We start from the raw sequence: 22,472 nt of genomic DNA, 5'->3' as shown, positions 1-22,472 counted from the left end.
GTTGGACGCCAAATGTCAAACCCTGGGTATAACTGCAATCTGTTTGTTACTTCTTTGCAAGCACCTTTATCTCCCGAGATCTGAATATGTTCCACAGCAATGAGGTGCAACTTAAACAATTATGATGACTGATACTGATACTAGGCTGCAATGAATGGACTTTCTTAAAAATATACTGGCTTTGACATAGCGGAAACTTTTACATTAACAATCGTACAAACTTGACGTTTTGTAAAAGTTTATTTAAATCTATATGCTTCCATATAGTGGAGAGTGTGTGGAGGCGCACGTGTAGTTTAATAAGGAGCAGATCTACCTTTGAACTTCGACTTTGCAGACTGCCTCACTGCCACTACAGTTCACAACATCTACAAGGGTTGATACCTAGCCATGCCACTTTCTGCACGGAAGCCAACACGTCCAGATTGGAATCAGCCCACAGTCCTAAAAGGCTCTGCATATAATCAAAGCTTCCAGGAATGAGACCAAGAATCCTAGAATCATAGCCCAAGCAGTATTTTTAAAAGATGTGTTAAAACACAGAAGTCTAAAAGAGAATTCCCACCCTTCTACTCACCACCCCTAAGTTATCTCGGCTGAATTCGTAACAGGACTTTTTTTTTCACATGTATTACCTCAAAATACTGAGCAACCTATTACTGCAGAACAAATACCTGCACTTACATATGCTCTACTACACCTACAACTTAGAGATAGTCTTTCAAAAGACAGCAAAAAACTCTTCAAATTAATCGCAGGTGTAACAGAACCTCAACGTTTCTCAAGTGTGCAAAGCAGGACAGTTTGCTTAACAAAACCCCAAAGAATGAACATCGAAAGGAGTGAAAAATATCTAGGCTTATTTTAAAAATGATGAGGTGGGGGAAATACTTGTAGGAACATTTTATTGTTTCTGTAAGATGAGATATGTATTAAAAGCTTAGTTCAATATAAAGTACTGCATTGTTCCAAGCAATGCTTTAAACAAGGTTTTTTTTAATTCCAACACTCAACTTTTTATCATCATGGTAAACTATCTTCTCATAATACACAAAATAAACATATTAGTAACTTCCAAAAATTCAGGGATTAAGTTTAAAAAAGTAAAACTACTCAAAAAGAAAACCTGCTTTTTGCTTCCAGAGATACCAAACAGCACCTCAACAATGTGGAAGGACTACCACACACTTGACAGTGTGTGTCGATAAACATTCATAAAGCGATTGTGTTTTTTTTAAATTCATCAGCATGACGCATTCTATTAATCTTGGAACAGAGTCCAATCAACATGGAATATTATAAGAACATTTTCAGTACAACTTTGCTTCAAGTTGCCATACTTGCATGCAAGGTTTGCATGCATTTGTTAATAATTTTTCACAGCTGCTGGGTATCAAAATATACCTAAGACACTTTCCCTACCGTGAGACCTGCACTCCAAAGACAGTGGTGCTACAAATAGAACTTGAAACATGCAAGGATTCTCAGGCAACAGATGTATGCCTTAGTTTATTTCAAATAAAATTTGTGACTTTGTGGTTTGAGACCAGGAAACAAGCTGTTTGCGCCAACAGAAGCACACATCCCAGAAAGATCTTATCAATTTACAAAAATAGGTAGGATCAATAAGAAATCCCATTAATATCACTAAGAAAGTACATTCTTTCGTTTAAAAAAAGGGACCTAAATTGCCAGTGCATATTATCCTTAAAAAAATGCAAAATACTTATTTTTTTATTGGCCTTTTCAATTTTGATCAAATGCAACTAATCATTAATCCTATATTAAAAAATACTGCCCCACTATACTTTCGAGTGGTTTCTTAATCAATCATTCTTTCAAACTGGCTTTACAATGCACACACTGACACATTCAAAAAGAAAAATCAATTGAAAGTTAAGAAATTGTTTCAATGTACAATTCTAGGCTTCAGTTTTGTCAATAAGTTAAAAAATTCCCAAGATATATTCTTGAAATAATCAATCATTCATCAGAACCAATACATTTTGCTAAAAATGCAAAAGGTGCACATAATGAAGGTGTACAGTCTGGGATGAACCTTTTAACTTTACTCACTACAAATATTCAAAAGCATGTTGATCTTTTCAGGTTCTTTGAAGAATAATAATAATAATAATTTTTATTATTATTATTAATAATAAATATACTACCGTATAAAGGTGAGCCATGGACTAGACAACTTTTAGATTACCTCTTCACCCCACCAAACTCCAACCTGAAACTGAGCGCCTTCCTCCAATCCCACACGTTTACTGTTTCTCAAAATCTCAATGACAGTTGACATCCAAAAACATGTTTACGTGAACAATTTTCACTTCAAAATGTCTATGGTCATTTACAGTTACTTGCCTCTCCAACATCAATATTTATACAGCATCTCTTTATGCCAATTTAAGCCCTGGCTCCCAAGGCTGATACAAAATTTTATTTCGACTATTCTGGATTGTCTCAAATTTCAATTTAAAACTCTTAGGCTTCAGTCATCATCATGGGGCAATGTTTTTTCAAAGAAATACCCTACACATGCTAATAGGAATACAATATTTTCAACTGCACAAGCAAAAAAAATACTTCAAGGCCCTGCAAACAGATTGAAAAACTAAGCAAGTAACTAATGTCAACTGTTGGTGTGGGATGTGCACGTTATTTACTTTCTATTCTACAAATGCCCATTTGTCTTAGTGATATATTTGCCTACAAAATGTTACGGTAGCAGATTCTCTCAAACTTCAGCATATTCTTTACATCAGTACACTAGCAGATGAAAAGTTAGTGATACACAATAGATATTATCCTTTTGCAAGTAACTTTTCAGTACTAGTAATAGAAAAAAAGGCTCAAGTATTATTTGAAAAATAGTTTTGATTAGATTTGCCTACTTTCCTCCTTCAGGCAGCAGATTAACTAGTTGTCCAACTTGCTGCCAGCGACTTACACTTTATGGAAAGTAGCTGCTCCATTTTGCCTAACAATCACTGAAGTCAAATATTTTTGTCCTGAAACACCTGAGGATGCGAATCTGAGAAGCTTCATGATCTAATTTCATATTAGCAAAGTGCCAGAGAGTTAACAAAAGTGCAGTTGAGTCTTCTTGCACTTAATCATTTTTAAAAAGAAATCACCAAATGTTAACCTAGACTCTGTTGACTCAAATTCTGAACTGCTCAGAAAGATAGCTTCAGAAAAAGCAGATTTTTAATCAGCAAGAACCAGAGCAGAACTTGGGAGGAAGAGGTGCCAACTACACTTTACATTGCTGGAGGATCAGAGTGTATTTCTACACTCAGCTATTCCAGTGCTGTTACATTTAAATCACTTTTCCTCCTGACTCCCTACTTCAGTCTAAGCACCAACTGCTGATTTTACATTTGTAGACTGACTGCCCAACAAGATCAATGAAAAGAAATCAGCAGCAGGAGCCAGGACTCACATTGAGAGGGTGAGTTGCCATTTAAGTATCATCTCACTGGAGGGCTGAACAACAGCTGGCAGCAATGCGCTCATATGGTGGTGCAGCTGCTGGATCCATCTTTCTAGAAATGCTCTGCGAGGAAGAAATCTGAATGAGGGCATCACCCAAGTAAGACTTATTCCTAAAGCCCTGCCAACAACCACATCCCTTCCACTTTTTAGCGGAATATAAATGTCACATGTTAAGTCTAAGTATATACAGCAAAGGAGAGGCAACTGAAATCCAGACATGCACCAAAGCTACATTTTAAATCTTAGCGTACGTAAATTTACATGGAATTGCATGGAGTATGCAATTTCATGGTGTCTGTTAACTGGTTAGTACCTGATGTAAAGCTCGAGGACCTGCAGCAAACTAGGGAAGTAAGAAATAAAAGTCAAATTTAAGATTAGTCAAGTAGGTTCAACGTAAACAAACACATTCACAAGCTTCTCGCGTCGCATGCTAATGCTGAAAGTTTCACATCTAATCACGGTTTTGGTTTGCCTGCCATTATAAATAATAAATTTCAAAATTCAGACTTCCAGCTTTCTCAACTGCAGTTGATGATGCTCACACAGAAATGCCAACATCTTTGTAAATGCTTCTATTAATCATTTTAAGAATGAGTTTATTTAGTTATCTGGGTAGAATTATGACTCTTCGAAACCAAACAATCTAACCACAAGGATCAACAGAAAACAAAGTCATGAACTTTATGAAGCTTACAATTAATTATCTAAGCCAAAATATTCCCACTGCTCACGACTTTACCATATTCAGAAAGAATAAGATTTTTATTGTATGCTATCTTCCCTCTCAGTCAACGAACAAATAATGCCCTATTTGCAACATCAGCTATCCTTACCTGTATTGTGATAAAGGGTAGTTTTCCTGAGGAATTTAATATTCATTTAGATAGCTGTAACAAAGTAACTATTATCAACTTCAATTTTAAATAGGAAACTAAGAGTATTTCATTGCTAACCCCATATCACTACGTACATTAGATCGGTTTTCGATTTTCTGTAGACGGGATTCTTGGTAAGCCACGAGGGAGGACAGGAAAATTTTCTGGCTGTAACAGGCTGCTACTTTGAGGTATTTTAAGTGTTGGAGGAGAGTTCCTTGAATTCCAGAAGCAGCAATTACCGTTTTATAATGCTGTTGCATTTTTTCTTCCCAAAAGTTCCAAAACAGTCAAAACAGTCAAAACAGTCAAAACAGTCAAAACAGTCAAAACAGTCAAAACAGTCAAAACAGTCAAAACAGTCAAAACAGTCAAAACAGTCAAAACAGTCAAAACAGTCAAAACAGTCAAAACAGTCAAAACAGTCAAAACAGTCAAAACAGTCAAAACAGTCAAAACAGTCAAAACAGTAGTACGTTTAAAAGGGAGAGGCACAGATAAAAGGAAGCGCATGATGAGGTCAGTGCAAGGAGCCGGTGGGGGGTCAAAACCACACTGCTAACTGACACAGTCGTGAATCTGCACAGTTAGTACCTTTGCTGTCTGAATTCATGTATGGCTGGATATCTGAGAGTCTGGGAAAATTAACAAACTGTGAAATTCACAACTAATCTTGGAGGAACTGGTTTCATAGGTCACAGCACAGAAACAGATAAGTGAATACATTAAGCATGGCCTTACAGAAAGTCTGCAGTTGTAAGTATAGTGGATTCTTTCTTGATTGTTATATTGAGATATGCCTCTTGATTAAACTTTAAAATATAAGCCGTAAGTATTAATTTAACCTGCAGCAATGTTTTGTAAAGAAATAAAGAGTGCCATTTTCTGGGTCTGTAGACTGAAAGAAGCAAAAATGGCCTCGAGTGGAGTGATATGCTTTTCTTCTTGGATGTGGGAGTTTAGGGAGAGTTTACGTGTTACTGAGGATGATATCTGCAATAAATGTCGTTGGTTACAAATCCAGCAGTGTACTTGTTTGAAATGGGGATAGCCACAGAAGACACTACCTGCCTACATCTCTTACCTTTCCCGGAGCTAACCTATCTGTGTCTGTATCTGCAACTTTTCCCCCCTTTCTATAAACTGCCATCCATCACATCCCCTTGCTCTTGTAATTTCCTCACTGCCTCTAACTGTCTCTCCAATTGATCCATTCAATCTGATAGGGTTTGCAACCAACGACATTTATTGCATACCCAGGGAGATAGTTAGAAAAGATTTCAATTTGAGACTGGTACAGAACAGAACAGAGTTGAGAACAGAAGCAAGTCAAACAGTCACGGCAGGCAAGAATAAAGCAAAAGAACAACCTAGAACTGATAAATTAAACTGAATTTATTTTAATGCAAGAGGCCTAACAGGGAAGGCAGCTGAACTCAGGGGATGGTTAGGAACATGGGACTGGGATATCATAGCAATTACAGAAACATGGCACAGGGATGGACAGGACTGGCAGCTTAATGTTCCAGGATACAAATGCTAGATGAATGACAGAAAGGAAGGCAAGAGGAGAGGGGGAAGTATTGTTTTTGAGAAGGGAAAGCATTACAGCTGTACTGAGGGGAAGATATCCCCAGAAATACATCCAGGGAAGGTATTTGGTTGGAACTGAGAAAATACGAAAGTGATGATCACCTTATTATAGACCCCTAAATATAGTCAGAGGGAAATTGAGAAACAAATCTGTAAGGAGATCTAAATTATCTGGAAGAATAATAGGGTGGTTATGGTAGGGGATTTTATCTTTTCAAACAGAGACTGGATTTAGATGATGGAGAGGAATTTATTGTGTACAAGAAAATTCTGATTCAGTATGTGGATGTACCTACTCTTGGGAAATAAGACAGGGTAGGTGACTGAGGTGTCAGCAGGGGAGCACTTTGGGGCAAGCAACCATAATTCTATTTATTTTAAAATTATGATGGAAAAGCATAGACCAGATCTAAAAGTTGGAAGTTCTAAATCGTAGAAAGGCCAACTTTGACGGTATTAAGCAAGAAATTTTCAAAAGCCGATTAGGGGCAGACGTTCGCAGGTAAAAGGGACAGCTGGAAAATGGGAAGCCTTCAGAAATGAGATAACGAGAGAACAGAGACAATACACTCCTGTTAGGGTGAAAGGAATGGCTGGTAGATCCAGGGAATGCTGGATTACTAAAGAAATTGAGGGTTTGGTTAAGAAAAAGAAGGAAGCAGATGTCAGGTATAGAAGGTGAATCCTTAGAAGAGTATAAAGGCAGTAGGAGTATACTTAAGAGGGAAATCAGAAGGGCAAAAAAGGGACAGGAGATAGCTTTGGCAAATAATAGAATGAAGGAGAATCCAAAAAAGAGTTTTAACAAATACATTAAGAACAAAAGGGTAACAAGGGAGAGAATAGGGCCCCTCAGCAAGATGGCCTTTGTGTGGAGCAGCAGGAGATTGGGGGGGGGTGGGGTGGGGAAAGAGGGGAAGAGATACTAAATTTGTATTTTACTACTATATTTACTGGGGCAAAGGATATGGAAGATTTAGAATGTAGGGAAATAGATGGTGACATCTTGAAAAATGTCCATATTACAGGAGGAAGTGTTGGATGTCTTGAAACACAAAAGTGGATAAATCCCCAGGACCTGATCAGGTGTATCCTAGAACTCAGTGGGAAGCTAGGGAAGTGATTGCTGGACCTCATGCTGAGATATTTGTAGCAGCTATATGCATTAGTGAGGTGCCAGAAGATTGGAGGTTGACTAATGTGGTACCACTGTTTAAGAAATATGGTAAGGACAAGCCAGGAAACTATATATACCAGTGAGCCTAATGCCGATGTTGGGCAAGTGGCTGGAGGGGATCCTGGGGGACAGGATTTACATGTATTTAGAAAGGAAAGGACTGATTAGAGATAATCAACATGGTTTGTCTGTAGCAAGTCATGTCTCACAAACTTGGTTGAGTTTTCTGAAGTAGTAACAAAAAGGATTGATGAGAGCAGAGGGGGAGACATGATCCATATGAACTGCAGTAAGGCATTCAACAAGGTTCCCCTGGTTAGCAAGGTTAGACCTCACGGGATACAGGAAGAACTAACCATTTGGATACAGAACTGGCTCAAAAGGTAGAAGACAGAGGGTGGTGGTGGAGGGTTATTTATCAGACTGGAGGCCTATGACCAGTGGATGCCACAAGGATCGGTGCTGGGTCCACTAGTTTTCTTCATTTATATAAATGATTTGGATGCAAGCATAATGGGTATAAGTTAATAAGTTTGCAAATGACACCAAAATTGGAGGTGTAGTGGACACTGAATAAGGTTACCTCAGATTACAACTGGATCTTGATCAGATGGACCAATGAGCTGAGAAGTGGCAGATGGGGTTTAACTTAAATAAATGCAAGATGCTGCATTTTGGGAGAGCAAATCTTAGCAGGACTTATAGACTTAAATGGTAAAGTCCTGGGGAGTGTTGCTGAACAAAGAGACCTTGGAGTGCAGGTTGGACCGAAGGGTCTGTTTCCATGCTGTACATCTCTATGACTCGGAGGTGCTCTTGGAATGTTAAAAAATTCAATTGGACTGTCTCTCAACGTTATTGTAATATTAAAAAAGGTTAAAATATACTGTCTTCTTCATGAAGCTGGACATTCGCGAAGTGGGTGGGGACAACATTCATGCAGGAATACAGATGACTCCCACTTCATTTAGGCAGTCAGTCATTTACTACTGCTCTACTACTATTATCAAATTAAACTCTCACTCAGCACCTTCCATTCAGAAATTATTTCACAGCCATGCCCCAATACTGAAGCATATCACACCTATATTGTCTGAGTAAGTAGCGGAGTCGGAACTCATTTGCAGGGCCACCCTGACGTTAGGATATGTCACACATACATGGTCTTGGGGAATCACTCAGTCAGGAAATTGTTTATGTAATGATTCCCCAGGATTAGGGTATTTACATTTACATTATCTCACAGGCAGACCTCATCCTGGGGTAACATGTGGTTATGGGAGAGGGTGTGGCCTGAGTACCTGGAAGCATCATCAACTGACCTGTACAAAGGGGATGTGTTTTCTTTGTTTGGGACCTCTTTGATTTGACTTCACATGCCTGCGAAGAGGGTCAAAGGGGTCACCTAGCTTGTACAAGCTTGAACAAACTAACGGTTTGCACAATTTGGTGTATGCAAATTGCATCTTATGTGGGAAACCTCAGGAAAAGAATCCAACACTTGGCTGTCATAATTTACTCAACGATAACAACTCTGCTGCCCCTCCATAAGAAGGAAAGACCATTCTCTTATTCTCCGCTCTTCCACATGCCTTTCATTTTTAATGAAACTCACCAAATCTGACAGTTACGAACAAATGCACCTGGTACACTGTTTACTCACTGGAGTCTACACACTAACCTCAGCATTAACCAGAGAATAGTCTTAATGACCAATCAAGAATAGTCTGAAATCAAAGTCAGGAAAGAATCAACCATGCTTGGTAGTCTAAATTGCTAGTAGACAAAAGCAAGGTTTGAGCAATCAGAAGTGACAAGGACATCAGAAAGCTGGGTCAGTGTCATGCATTTGTAACGTAAGGATCCTGCCAACACAAACAACAGACTCAAAGAATGACAACATGGGTGAAATGAAGGACCACTGGAACCCATGATTTTAAAATCTCAACATTTGGTAAGACTTTCAAAAGTGATGGAGAGAAGCTGAAAATTAAAAGCAGTCGAGAGGCTATGGTAATTATTGCACACTTGTTAATATTTCCATCAGCCACTTAGTATACCGAAATATAGTGCTAACAAGTTGCCTGAATGGAATGAAATATACAAAATCAAGAAATAAAGCAATTCATATTTAATTTCAGTAAGGACTTCAACAATGGTTTTGCTTCACTTCAGTTATAAAGTATTTCACAGGGAATCAAGATCGGACAGAAACAACCAAGCCATAGTACACAATAATCTTAAATAACTACAAAGTGACAATTTAATAGACGCTTACGATTGCTGCTTTGAGTACTAGAGATACAGGGAAACCCTAACCAGCATTCAATTATCCAAATATCGGATTATCCGGCAAGATCGCACAGTCCCGATGCTTGGCTAAACTGCATTACAAGGCAGTCTATTATCCGGAATTCGATTAAACAAATGAAATACTCCCTGCCTGTGTTCTTCAGATAATCAATTCCTCTGTATATGTTCACAAACAAATGAATTATGAGCAGGAGAGGCGACTCAGCCCTCCTGTCTGTTCTACGATTTAGTAAAAGGGGTGCTCTACTGACTTATTCTGACCTACTTCAGGTAACCTTTCACGCCCTTGTTCATCAGCAATGTGCACACCATGGCACAGAATTATTCAGGAATCTGCTTCCATTGCCTTTGAAGAGGAGAATCCTATAGTCTTAGATTGTCCCATAAGAAACATCCACTCCCCACACATCTTTGAGACATCTCTCAATCAAGTCTTCTTGTGCTTTTATACTGCAACAGATAAATGGCGAATTTGCCCAATATCCTTCATAAACCAATTTACCTGTTCCAGGTATAAAGTCTATCATTCCTATTCTGAACAGCTTCCAACACACGCAAATCCTTCCTTAGGTAAGACTAATACTGTTTACAGTACACCAAATATTTCTCATCAGCATCCTGTATAAATAAAGTGTAACACATGGGAGTCAGAGATATACAGCATGGAAACAGACCCTTCAGTCCAATTCATCCATGTCAACCAGATATCCTAAATTAATCTTTTCTCATTTGCCAGCACTTGGACCATATCCATCTAAACTCGTCCAATGCATTGACCATTCCAGGTGCCTTTTAAATGTCGTAATTGTATCGGCCTCCACCACTTCCTCTGGCATTCCATACACTCACCACCTTCTGTGTGAAAAGGTTGCCCCTTAGGCCCTTTTTAAATCTTTTCCCTCCCACCCTAAATCTATGCCCTCTAGTTCTGGACTACTGTCACCCCTCAGCCTGCAACGCTCCAAGGAAAAACAGCTCCAGCTTATTTTGTGTCTCCCTATAACTCAAAACCTCCAACCCTGGCAACATCCTTGTCAATCTTTTCTGAACTGTTTCAAGTTTCACAACATCCATGCTCTCACTTTTCTATTCAATTCCTTTCCTAAAAATGATTACATTCGGTTTTTCTAATTTCTTGCTACACCTGAATACTAACCCCGTGCAATATGCTAGGACAGCCAGATCCCTCTGCACTGAGCCCCACAATCTCATTCGTCACATTTTCCACATCTTTGCCCACTCACTTAACATACCTAAACCTCTTTATAGCCTCTTATATCCTATTCACAACTACCCATATCACTAGCAAATTTAACAATTTAAGTCATTCATGTAAGTAGTGAATAGTTAAGATGCAGCACGGTTCCTTGTTGCAACCATACACTCCATGCTGCTAATTAGGAAAACAACTCATTTATGGCTACCATTACCGGTCAGCTCGCCAACCATGTTAATATTTTGCTCCTACACCACAAGCTATTATATTTCATAATAGCCTTTGATATGACACCTAACCAAATGCCTTCAAGAAATCCAAGTTCAGTACATCCACTGGTCTCACTTTATGTGCATGACATAGAATTCTAATAGATTAGTGAAACATTTTCTTTTCACAAAACCATGTTGACTCTGCCTGATTACTTTGAATTTACTTTGAAACAACTTTTCTAATAGTGTCCAAGATCTTCCCTACGAAAGACATTAAGCTAGCTTGCCTGTAGTCCCCAGCTCTCCAATGAGTGAGTTACACATGCTACTTTCCAACTTAATCCAATCTTCCCCAAGCCTAAGGAATTTGAAAACCAAAGCACAATTACCTCACTAATCAGTTCTTTCAAGACCAATTTAGTAAGATTTGTAGTGAAGATTGAAGCAGAGAAGACTGGGTCCAAAAATAGTATTTCAAACTTAAAAAAATGGAACAATTTAAGGGCATGAAAACAGAACTAGAAAAAGTAAACTGCCAAGTAAGGTTAAGGGACAGGTCAATAGAGATGCAGTGGCAGACATTTAGAAGAATGTATCAGACTTGAAGGCATATAATATGGAAGATGCACGGCACGTTAAATTGGGCACATCAAAAATGGTCACAGAAAAACAAAAAAGGAGAAATTTGGTGCGAATAGAAGTTAAAAGAATGAAGCCCACGAACAGCCACACAGATTTGCCATGCCACAATCCCAATAATTTGCTCAGTACCATTTCACAGATGACCAGATTTGCTCAAATTCTTACATTCCTTATTTCCTCGTTTACAGCTACATCTAGGATATTAGGATACAAACCATTACCTCTGTAGTGAAAACCAAATCAAGATTAGATTCCCTACAGTGTAGAAACAGGCTCTTCAGCCCAACAAGTCCACACTGACCTTCCAAAGAGTAACCCACCCAGGCTCATTTCCCTCTAACTAATGCACCCAACACTATGGGCAATTTAGCATGGCCAATTCACCTGACCTGCACATATTTGGACTGTGGGAGGAAACCGGAGCACCTGGAGGAAACCCACGCAGACACGGGGAGAATGCGCAAACTCCACACAGACAGTTGCCAGAGGCTGAAATCGAACTTGGATTAGCCATGCTATATTGCCTTGTAATGCCCAGGGATGTGCAGGTTAAGATGGACTGGCCATGCTAAATTGCCTTGTGTCCAGGGATGCAAGTTAGGAAGATCTGGCATGGACATGGGATGCCTCCCTGCACAGCACTGGGGCAGTATTCGCCCATAGGTGGCCAAATGGGGAGGAATGCCCAACAGCGTATGCATTCAGCACTTTGGCAAAGCAGAGCGCAAATATGCCAAGAGAGCGAGAGCAAAGCTTTGGGTGTCATATCTGAAGTTAGGAAGTTCCACCAATACCTTTTACGGATATATATTTGTAATAATAACAGACCACAAACCCCTACTGGGTCAAATTACAGAGGTCAAGGCAATGCCACCCACAGCTTCAGGCCAAATTCAGCTGTAAGCTCTAATACTAAAATGCATAGAACTGCAAGTTGGAATACTGTCCATGAGGCCAAGTAGCAAATGCGGATGCACTGAACTGCTTCCCACTAGCAGTTACACTACCAATGGTACTGCCACTGGAAGAGTTTGTAATGGTTTAAAATTTTCAGGACACTTCCAGTCACAGGTGACAATTCAGACTTTGAATGCAGAAAGATCTGGGCCTAGCAAAACAAACAGCTGGTGGTGATGGGGGAAAACCACAACCAGAAATGAAATCCATTTTGACCCAGAGACCAGACTGCAGTAGAGGAGAGCAAGAGCAATTTCCAGGGCAAAAAAGGTGGAATTGGCTGAACTCCACCAGGGTCATCCAGAGGTTTCCAAAATAAAGGTGCTGGTCAGAAATTATGACTGGTGGCCAGGATTGGATGTCAACATAGCCATGTTGGTGGGACAGCGCCCAGAGCGCCAACACGAACAAACATTACTGCCAGTAGATCCACACAGGCATGGGAAAGGCCAGGTAAACACTGCACTCACTTATACATTGACTATGCATTTATGGGTTCAATGTTTTTAGTCACTGTGGATGCCAACTCAAAGTGGTTGGACGTGCATGGAATTCATTTGTCAAACATTGAAATGGGATTTAAAAAAACCATGTGCATCTTTTCAAGTACACGGACTCTCACAAGTGTTGGTTACAGATAATGGGCCATTGTTTACCAGCAGGGAATTTGAGTATTCCCTAAAGTCAAATGGTATTTGTCATTTAAGGACAGCTCCATATCATCCTTCATCCAATGGTCTGGTAGAAACAGCAGCCCAAACTTTGAAGGCAGGAATAAAGAAACAACCTACAGTTTCAGTGGATACCAAACCGTCCTGACTCCCATTTGACTATAGGACCACCACAGGGCTATCTCCAGCAGGGATAAACTGCACCAGGTTAAATCTGATTTTCCCATATCAGAAGGTGGGAGTGAAACTGCATCAGGAATACCAAGATCAGACACCAGACTCCACTAAGCCAAAGAGACAGTTTACTTTGGGGACAAGGTTTGATGTAGGAACCATGGGAATGGCCCTCTATGGGCAACAGCCATGGTCAATGAGAGGTTAGGTCCAGTGACATTTAAAGCTCGGGTAGTTGCAACAGTGTTTGCGACTTTTAAGAAATGTGTAGCTCATGTTGGAAGTTCAGATTGTAGTTTGCTCGCTGAGCTAGAAGGTTTGTTTTCAGACATTTCGTTACCATACTAGATAACATCATTAATGAGCCTTCAGTGAAGCACTGGTGTTACGTCCCGTTTTCTATTTGTGTGTTTTGGTTTCTTAAGGTGGGCAATATCAATTCCGAAGATATTTTCGGAGAGGATGGTAGGTGGGATTCCAAACCAATGCGCTTATTGATGGAGTTCCATTTAGAATGCCAGATGCGACAGTCCTGAACAAGTATGAAAGCTGCAAACCTACCAACTGTGAGAGAGCAAAAGTGTGCCCAGCTCCTCAACAGCCTTTCTGACTGCTCTGGAACTAGTGGAACGTCTTTGCCATCTGAAGGGGAGAATGGAGTTTATTCAGAGACTCTCCAGGTGCAAGAGGAGTTACAGTGCATTACACACTGCCCATATCAGAGGCAGAGTTAGAGAAACCTAATCTAGTGCTAAAGTGACGAAAATGGAGGAGCTACAAGAAAAAAAGAACCAGCCTATACCCTTTGACTCAGAGGGGAAAGGATGTAGTGATTTTGACGAGGTCAGCCATGTGAACCTCCTAGAATGAGTTCCTTGATTGAACATTAACGGTCCCAGTCAGGAATCCCTGGCTGACAGATATAAACAGGAGGAGTGTCAGACATCCTATACATGGAGATCTGGCACTGACAGAGCTGGATCAGTATCAAGGACTCTCCCCATGTAAATAAAGGGTGGTGGGATACCAACCTTTGCGGAGTCACTTCATGAATTAAGTTAAGCCTTAGAATTCAATAAACATTATCGCTCAAGGTAAATAATGCTTTTTTGCATTAACAACAGCAAAAAAAATTTCTTTAAAGGTAATATTTTGATTACTGATACATAAGTGGCTTGTAATACCAAAATGTTTGACAATCATTTCTCTTTTAATGAGAGAGAAGCCTCAAAATCTAAACTGGTCAAAAGAGATTAGGCAATCTGATAGCGATTAAAATCCTTCAAAACTCATCAATAATGTCTTCCACCAAAACATCCCAAACAAGTTGGCATGCAAGGCTATTCATTACTTCTCTCCTGGACAAATCAGTGAGAGGTTATGAAAGACAGAATCCAGATGTCTTGTCCAGCAGTGGCAGTTGGCTAATGCTGCAGTCTAGATTGGCAAAGGCCACACAAAACCAGGTAGATTGCCTTTACCCAACTCAGAAGAATAGCTGCAAATTAAAAGCAATAAACTTTGCAGCTGGTAGGAATTTTTCTTCCAAAACAATTAAGTAAAACTTAATCCAATTTTTGAGGTGCTTCCATGATCCAGGAAGAATAATTCAGTGCTAACCCTGTATTGTGATTTGTCCTAAACTGGTCAATTGCAAAAATACTGCAATGATTCAGGGGTACAGATACTTGTTATTACAGAAGTTGGACACCATCATCGACAATTCTGCCAAACAGAAAGCTATCCTTACCTGCCGTGGTTGTGGTTGAGTGTTCATTTGTGGAGTTTGCTGTGGTGCAAAAACTACTGGAGCAGTTGTCTGGCTAGAGGGATAGGCAGTCTAAAAACAAATGACAAAGAAAAGTTCATTTGTGGAGCAGTGACAGTCACATATCACAGTATTTAAAACGAAAAAAAAAATAATTTTATTCACCTGAGAAATCCCAGAAGGGGAGGGATGTGGGGCAGCTGGAGGTCCTCCAATAGGCTGGGGCCCTTTATTCATTTCATGTGGCACAGCATATGGAGCCCCTATTCGTCGAGAAATCTATGGTCAAAGGCAAATCTACTCTGTGATACTGATTAACAAACATCTGGATTTACAATTTATAATACATCAGAATATGAGCCTAGAAACTTTAAATTTATAAAGTAATTTAGCTTACTTTAAAACAAATGCAAGTTCAAAATCCTGCCTGCTCAATTGACAATAACCAACAATGGTTAAAAGTAAAAACCAAATTTGATATCCAAATTATTTTGCTACTTTATGTAACTTCCAGTTCAAATTACATCATCCTACTCAAAGGTTCAGACATTTTGAAACTTCTCCATCAAGCCAGTGAGAAAGTGAACGTACATTAATGGCTTCACTCTCAAGATTTCCATACAACAATGATCCATTTAGATCTATGGTGATAAATGAAGCTAAAGACTCAAACAAAAGTTTAAATAGAACTTTTAGGATAGTATATTTTACTTCAACAGCAAAACATTCTGGGTTTACATAACATACAGAAGATTTGCACAAAAAGGGAAATGTCCAACATGATTAATTCCCTTCATTATTTTTCAACAAGATCTTTGTACAGTTAAGGCTGTAACTATTATAGAAGTTAACTAGTACATTGTATCATGTATTAATATTAATACATGATAAGAGAATGTGTAGAAAATTTTCTATTCCATTCAAGAAACATATATGCTTAAGACTACGAGGATCAACTTAAAAAGTTGAATTTTGTTCCCTAAACAGGGCAAAGACGGAGATGAAAAACAAAGAAAAATAGGAGAGTATTTGTTCATGCACTCTAGTTTAGCATCCAAAAACCTTCCAAATTATTTACCAAATGCAAAAAAAAAAGTGATTTGGAAGATAAATTGCAATTTTCTAACATTCTCATCAGAAAAATTCAAGTGGAGCACCATTGTAATTGAAAGCACATAACATAACCCAGAACCTTAACCTTATTCCATTTAAAATGGAAGTGAATGCACTGTTCAGTGTGGAACTTACCCACACAGACCAAAAGTTCCCATCCCTGATCTGTACTCAGTTAGCTGACGTCAACTGAGGTGGCAGCTGAAGTGCTACAATTGGCCTCAGCACTCCTGGACTAGGGAAGTCGAGAGAAAAAAGAAATCAGCTAAGTACTCCTGTTCTTGACTGCTATCCAGTGACCACTGCTAGAAAACACTATTTTGGAGGACAAACTACACAAATATCAAGTTGTCTCTTTACTCATTGTCCCACTCTAGTCATTAGAAAATGCAAAGTGAACCCCAGGTTAAGAAAGATACAGACTCTGTCATGGTGCCCCCTGAAGTGAAATAGTCTGCAGTATTCATTAGCTGGACTCATGAAAGAAGAATACAAGGGTGGGGCATGAGAAAGCAACCCACACCTATGGAAACAAACAGTTCACTTGTCTCACAGTGCTATCACTGGTGTTCTAAAAACAAATGCCCAATGGATTCAGTGGAATGTGGCAAGCAGGTTACAAAATTGTCTCAGGTGACAGGAAACACAGGATATGTTCATGAGTGTTTTTGCAATTTGGAGGGGAATTCCAGTCAGGTTCTGCAGGGCTCAGGGCTAAAGGTCCTCGTGTTTTGTATTATTTATTAACAATCAGAAAGTACACAAATCTTGACTGCAAGGTCGACAGTAAGAAAAATAGCTCTACTTTGCAGGAAGAGATCAATGGACTAGCCAATTGGGTACAGAAGTGACAAATGGAATTCAACCCAAAGAAATGCAAGGTGATGATTTTTTAAAAAAAAAAGGAGGTCAGACAGGCAAAGGAATATACAATTAATGGATAGATATAGAGCGCTGTTGAGGAAGTGAGGGATTTTGGAGTGAATGCCCAGAACATGAAAGATAGCAGGACTGTGGAAAAGAATATATGAAATGGGAAGATGTTAGAATTGTATAGACCATTAATTAGAAAATAACTTAAAACTGTGTGCAGTTGTTGTCACCTCAATACAGAAAGGATGTAATTGCACTGGAAAAAGTGTACATGGGAGATTTACAAGGATGTTGCCAGGATTGGGAAAGTGGAACTCAAATGTAAAATTGGACAGACTGGTGTTGATGCCCTTGCAGAGAAGGGTGAGGGGAGACTTAATTGAGATGCACAAGGTTGTGATGGGCTCAGATTGAGAGGGTAGAAAGGATGTAATTGTTTCAGCAGTGGGGCCAGTAACTAGTGGACATTCAGATTTAAAGTGGACAGAATTGGGACATTTTTCTTAACTCAGCACGTGACGGGAGCCAGAATAGTTTTCAAATGTGGTTTCATAGTTTTCAGAAGTCAGTTTCTTTGTTTAGTACTGGTGGATTCCTGAAGAATTACAACAGGTTTGTACAAGTTTTACAGTAACCCAAGTTTATTTTGAAAGGGTCCTATACACCTACACAAATCTACACCATCACTTTTTTAGTCAAATAAGGTTCATCAGGAACCTCAAGTTTAGAATTGCTATGTTGCTATGATCTTTCCCTCGCTTCTCACACCACCCCCTCCAATGCTGCATTTTCTACTTCCTTTCCCTCTTCAAGGGTACTGGTTTAATTGTAGATCATAAATGGCTCCAGTCATAAATAATTGTATTACAGCAATAGGATATGTTAAGACAACACCAGGTCTCTGTTGTAGTCCATACTTCTGGTACTCTTCTCTCACAAGCACCACATTCTACTAAATATATCTGACAAAAAAAAAATTAGCTTTTCATGAGAATTAAATAAACTTGAAATGCTTACACAGAGCAAATATCATTACATATCCTATGTGCAAAAATTCTTAAAAGCATATAAGAATCAAACAAAATTTCTACATTAAAAAACGGAGGAGGGATTTAGCAGTGAGCAAACACTTTTGTTAAGAACAAAAGCACTCAGGGTGAAGAAACTAGAGTTAATTAGATGAATAGATTTAGCCTAAATAGTTTAAGTGGTTACTTAAAGGTTGATGCCGAAATGACCAACTGCATAATTAGAACCCCTGTACGGAACTTGATTTAACTGCAAGTAACAAATGGCATTGAAGAAAGTGCAATGTGAGGAAAAGTTTGTTCTCAGGGGCTAAAAAGAAAAGTAGTTGTATATAGTTCAGAACCATAAATATTCGAACAGTAACCTTTCCAAGTTTAACTCCAACATTGGAATAAATGTTCTCAGGGAAGTAATGAATGTATTAATTGCAACACGAGAAGTTATGGGGATAAACAATTGCTAGGGAGCTTTTGAAAAGCCTAATGCAGTTGCGAGGATTCAAAAAGAGCACATAACAGTCTAAGGTCATTTTAAATGACATTTTGCGTTTTTACTTTTTCCCAGTGCACTATTATTTCGTTATTTTTCGAAGTACCAACTAAAAATAATGTTGCTTGCAAGGCAACCTTCCCCCTCTGTCAGACTTTCAATGAAACAAACAGATCTGTGTCTCTAGTGCAGTTTCAGTTTTATCTTCCAAGAGAAAAGAACCCTCCAGTTCCCGATGATATCAAAACGGGCAGATCAACCATGATATTATTGAATCACAGGGCAAGCTTATTGAGAGTATTGCAACAGCATACTCCTGGCTCCTATTTCTTATTCTCTTAAGAGGTCTCAGGACAAGAATCAGATGTAAAATGGCACTCAATTAGACAGTGCAATAGTTACAATATTTAAAATCAGAAACCAAATATCTTCCTTTGCAGGAATCCACAGCTTTGGCAACATGGTAGATCAGTGGTCAGCACTGCTGCCTCACAGCGCCAGGGACTCTGGTTCGATTCCAGTCTTGGGTGACTGCCTGTGTGGAGTTTGCACATTCTCCGTATCTGGGGGTTTTCCTCCGGGTGCTCCAGTATTCTCCCAGTCCAAAGATGCACAGGTTAGGTGAATCGGCCATGCTAAATTGCCCATAGTATTCAGGGATGTGTAGGTTAGTTGCATTAGTTAGGGGAAATATAAAATAGGGCAATGGGTCGGGGTACTCTTCAGAGGGTTGGTATGGACTTGTTGGGCCAAATGGCCTGTTTCCACACTGTAGAGATTTTATGAATTTCTATGAATAAACATTAAAACTACCAACTTTAAAAAGTGTAGTAGTACTGGAAGTACTATTGTCACTAACATTTATAGAATTAGATTTTTTTTAAAAATAATAAGTTCATCAAAAAGCCACAATAAGCATACGTACGGTGTTACAACAGGAGGGTACGTAAATAGCCGTTCGTGTTTGTCAATGTTGATCCTCTTGTAATTCTGTCAAGACAACAATAAAAGGAAAATTTCATATCTCATTTCGTTAGTGAACAAAATTCATTTTGCATACTATGGATTATTAATGTTCAATGGGTAATAATCAAGCATATTAATTCATTTTATTAAAAGTAAGCTGTAAATAAAAACAAAATATAGATACTTTTAATGCAAAATAAAGTGATCTCCATTTGTAATTTGGCAATTAGTTATTCCTCACATTTAATAAACCTGTTTTCACCTAATCATACTATTTGAGGGGTACTGATAGGATTTCTACACAAGTATCTTCCTAGACTACCAAGTACATTGTAAAAACAATGACGGCAGATGCTGGAAACCTGATTCTGGATTAGTGGTGCTGGAAGAGCACAGCAGTTCAGGCAGCATCCGAGGAGCAGCAAAATCGACGCTTCGGGCAAAAGCCTGATTCCTGATGAAGGGTTTTTGCCCGAAACATCGATTTTGCTGCTCCTCGGATGCTGCCTGAACTGCTGTGCTCTTCCAGTACCACTAATCCAGTACCAAGTACTTTGTGACATTCTGAAATTATCTAGGGCACAATATAAATGCAAGACCTTAATTATCACAAAAAGATAAAGAAATTTTGGTCATGGTTTGCAGGAAGTGCACGCTATGCAATTTTCCATCAAATTCTCCACCAGGTCTTAATAATAGACTCTAAACACAACATATTTAATACATAACATTTGCTGAGCTTAATTGTGTTGCTCTTCCATTTTCTCAAGGACAATGCCAGATTCCAAAAAACTGAAAAGGCTTTCACACTTCAGTCTGACTAATGATCATTATTGGATTCAACTTTCTCCCCCTCTTCCTGTGGGCCAATGCACACTCCCCATTTGGCAACTGCCCAGTTACATGATCTCAATCAGAAGCTCCCAGAAAAATTAGAAGTATTACAAGATTCATCTTTGCACATGGCTGCTGTTTCCAAAGAGTATTTTCATTAGTATCTCTGGAACTATACCACGTTATCCTAAATATCCAAAAAGCTCACATTTTCACTTAACAAAAGGGGCCTTAACACACATGAAACTACCTCGTATCTTAAAATCCTTGGCTTGTTAATAAAGAACTGCAATGTCACTGATGTTTTGTCTGTCAGTGATTGTTAAAGCACAATATATCAGAGCACAATTACATTAATAAGAGAATCCCCACAATTAGATTTTTTTTAAAAAAGTTTGTTTCCTGAATGAGTACTGCTATTTCCCTTTCTACACAAGTTCCAAGCCTGCAGCACTTTCAGCATGTTTATTTCAGGATTTCTAACATCTGCAGTATTTTGCTAGTTACATTTTACATTTACATGTGCACAATTTCATGATACATCGTTACACCTACAGAACCATCAGAATGAAAAACAAAGAAAACATGAATATACTTGGTGAAAACTACAGTTACTATTTTAGCCACATCACTGGATACTTCTGGTAGAGGATGAAGTTCATCTGCCAGTCTATTCTCAAGCATTGTGCAAACTTTGATTACAATACAATACCTGGTTAATGTATCTACATCTGTGCTTTCAGTATTCACCTTTCTACTTTCAATGCTCAGCTTCATGAGGATTATTAACCCTCCCTGCTAAAAGTTCAGTCTTCCTAACTGGGACAAGCTCTCCCAGACGGCATCACTTTAAAATCTTAATTTTGTTCAACTGCCACAAGATTCAGTGTACAGCCTCAAGTGCCAAGTATCTGGAGATCCCAAATCTCTCAGGTGAAATCTGATTATTCAAATACAAATTAAGAATCCAACCCAGGATTATAATGTGTCCTCTAAATATTCATTACTATGGCGTTACCCAGTCATAGTTTAGCAAATATGATGTAGGAGCAAAATTACTGCATATGCTAGAATCTGCACTGAAAACAAAAATGCTGGAGATCACAGCAGGTCAGGCAGCACTCATGGAGACACAGCAAGCTAACATTTCAAGTCTAGATGACTCTTCATCAGAACTGACTCTAACCAGAGTCTGGCTCTGAAATGACAAGTCATCTAGACTCAAAACATTAGTTTGCTCTCTCTCCATTGAATGCTGCCTGACCTACTGTGATTTCCAACTTCATAACAGATAGCAGGCTCACAGCAACAAACCATGCACTGCAAATGCATTCCGCAAAGTTATTTTACCCCCATTACTGACTCTTTGCCCTCCAAAGACACAGTAAATAACCTGATCCATTAAAAAGCTATAGTAGGCGCTTTGAGATGATGTCACCAGTTTAAAAAAAAAAGGGTGTCTTGTTGATCCACGGATGACAAACATTTTACATCAATACTTTGGCAAATGCAGAGCTAGCATTTCTCAGACAGAGTAGCAAGAGGTTCATAAATTTGAAACGAGACATGCAAAGACTGGTAGAACACAATATTATTCAAGGCCAAACTGCTAACTTATTCAACAATGCTTAATGGAACATATTGGCTTTTACCTCAAGTATTAATGAGATCTTGAATTCCAAAAACTTTATGCCAACATACTATTAGCTTGAGATAATGTTCAGAAACAAATGACTACCAGGACTGTGACTCAGGATGAGGTGAACAAGAAATGTCAGCCAACGAGATGAGATCATGAGAAGTACAAACATACCACTCAGCCATCAAGTCTGCTCAGCTATTCAAGATTATGATCATTGTTTATCTGGTTATGGTCTTCACTCCAGTTTCTTCTGATCAGTTCCCTTGTAGATTAAAATCTGTATATAACAGTCTTGAATATACTCAGTTATAGTTCAATAGGTTTAATTGGAAGCACTAGCTTTCCGAGAGCTGCTCCTTCATCAGGTGGTTAAAGGAGCAGCACTCCGAAAGCTAGTGCTTCTGATTAAACCTGTTGGACT

General features: G+C 38.9%; 1 protein-coding gene across 12 annotated transcripts in view; it reads right to left on the bottom strand.

The window, feature by feature from the left end:
• LOC140478888 (eukaryotic translation initiation factor 4 gamma 1-like) overlaps window positions 1-22,472 on the bottom strand; it is a 143,234-nt gene that overhangs the window by 96,691 nt on the left and 24,071 nt on the right. For 3 of the 12 annotated variants that reach the window (XM_072572468.1, XM_072572467.1, XM_072572469.1), the window contains 4 exons: window positions 19,535-19,599; window positions 15,271-15,384; window positions 15,088-15,177; window positions 3,818-3,847 (listed from right to left, as the gene is read on the bottom strand). In XM_072572468.1, coding sequence (XP_072428569.1) covers window positions 3,818-3,847; window positions 15,088-15,177; window positions 15,271-15,342 — 192 coding nt within the window. In that variant the 5' untranslated portion in view covers window positions 15,343-15,384; window positions 19,535-19,599. Of the gene's footprint in view, window positions 1-3,451; window positions 3,566-3,817; window positions 3,848-15,087; window positions 15,178-15,270; window positions 15,385-16,353; window positions 16,454-19,534; window positions 19,600-22,472 lie in introns of those variants that run through there. The other 9 variants (XM_072572470.1, XM_072572471.1, XM_072572472.1 and 6 more) reach the window with 6 other exon arrangements.

Source organism: Chiloscyllium punctatum, chromosome 6 (assembly GCF_047496795.1).
Source record: "Chiloscyllium punctatum isolate Juve2018m chromosome 6, sChiPun1.3, whole genome shotgun sequence".
In the NCBI taxonomy this organism is placed as follows: domain Eukaryota; kingdom Metazoa; phylum Chordata; class Chondrichthyes; order Orectolobiformes; family Hemiscylliidae; genus Chiloscyllium; species Chiloscyllium punctatum.
This window is presented reverse-complemented; position numbering and strand designations above follow the sequence as displayed.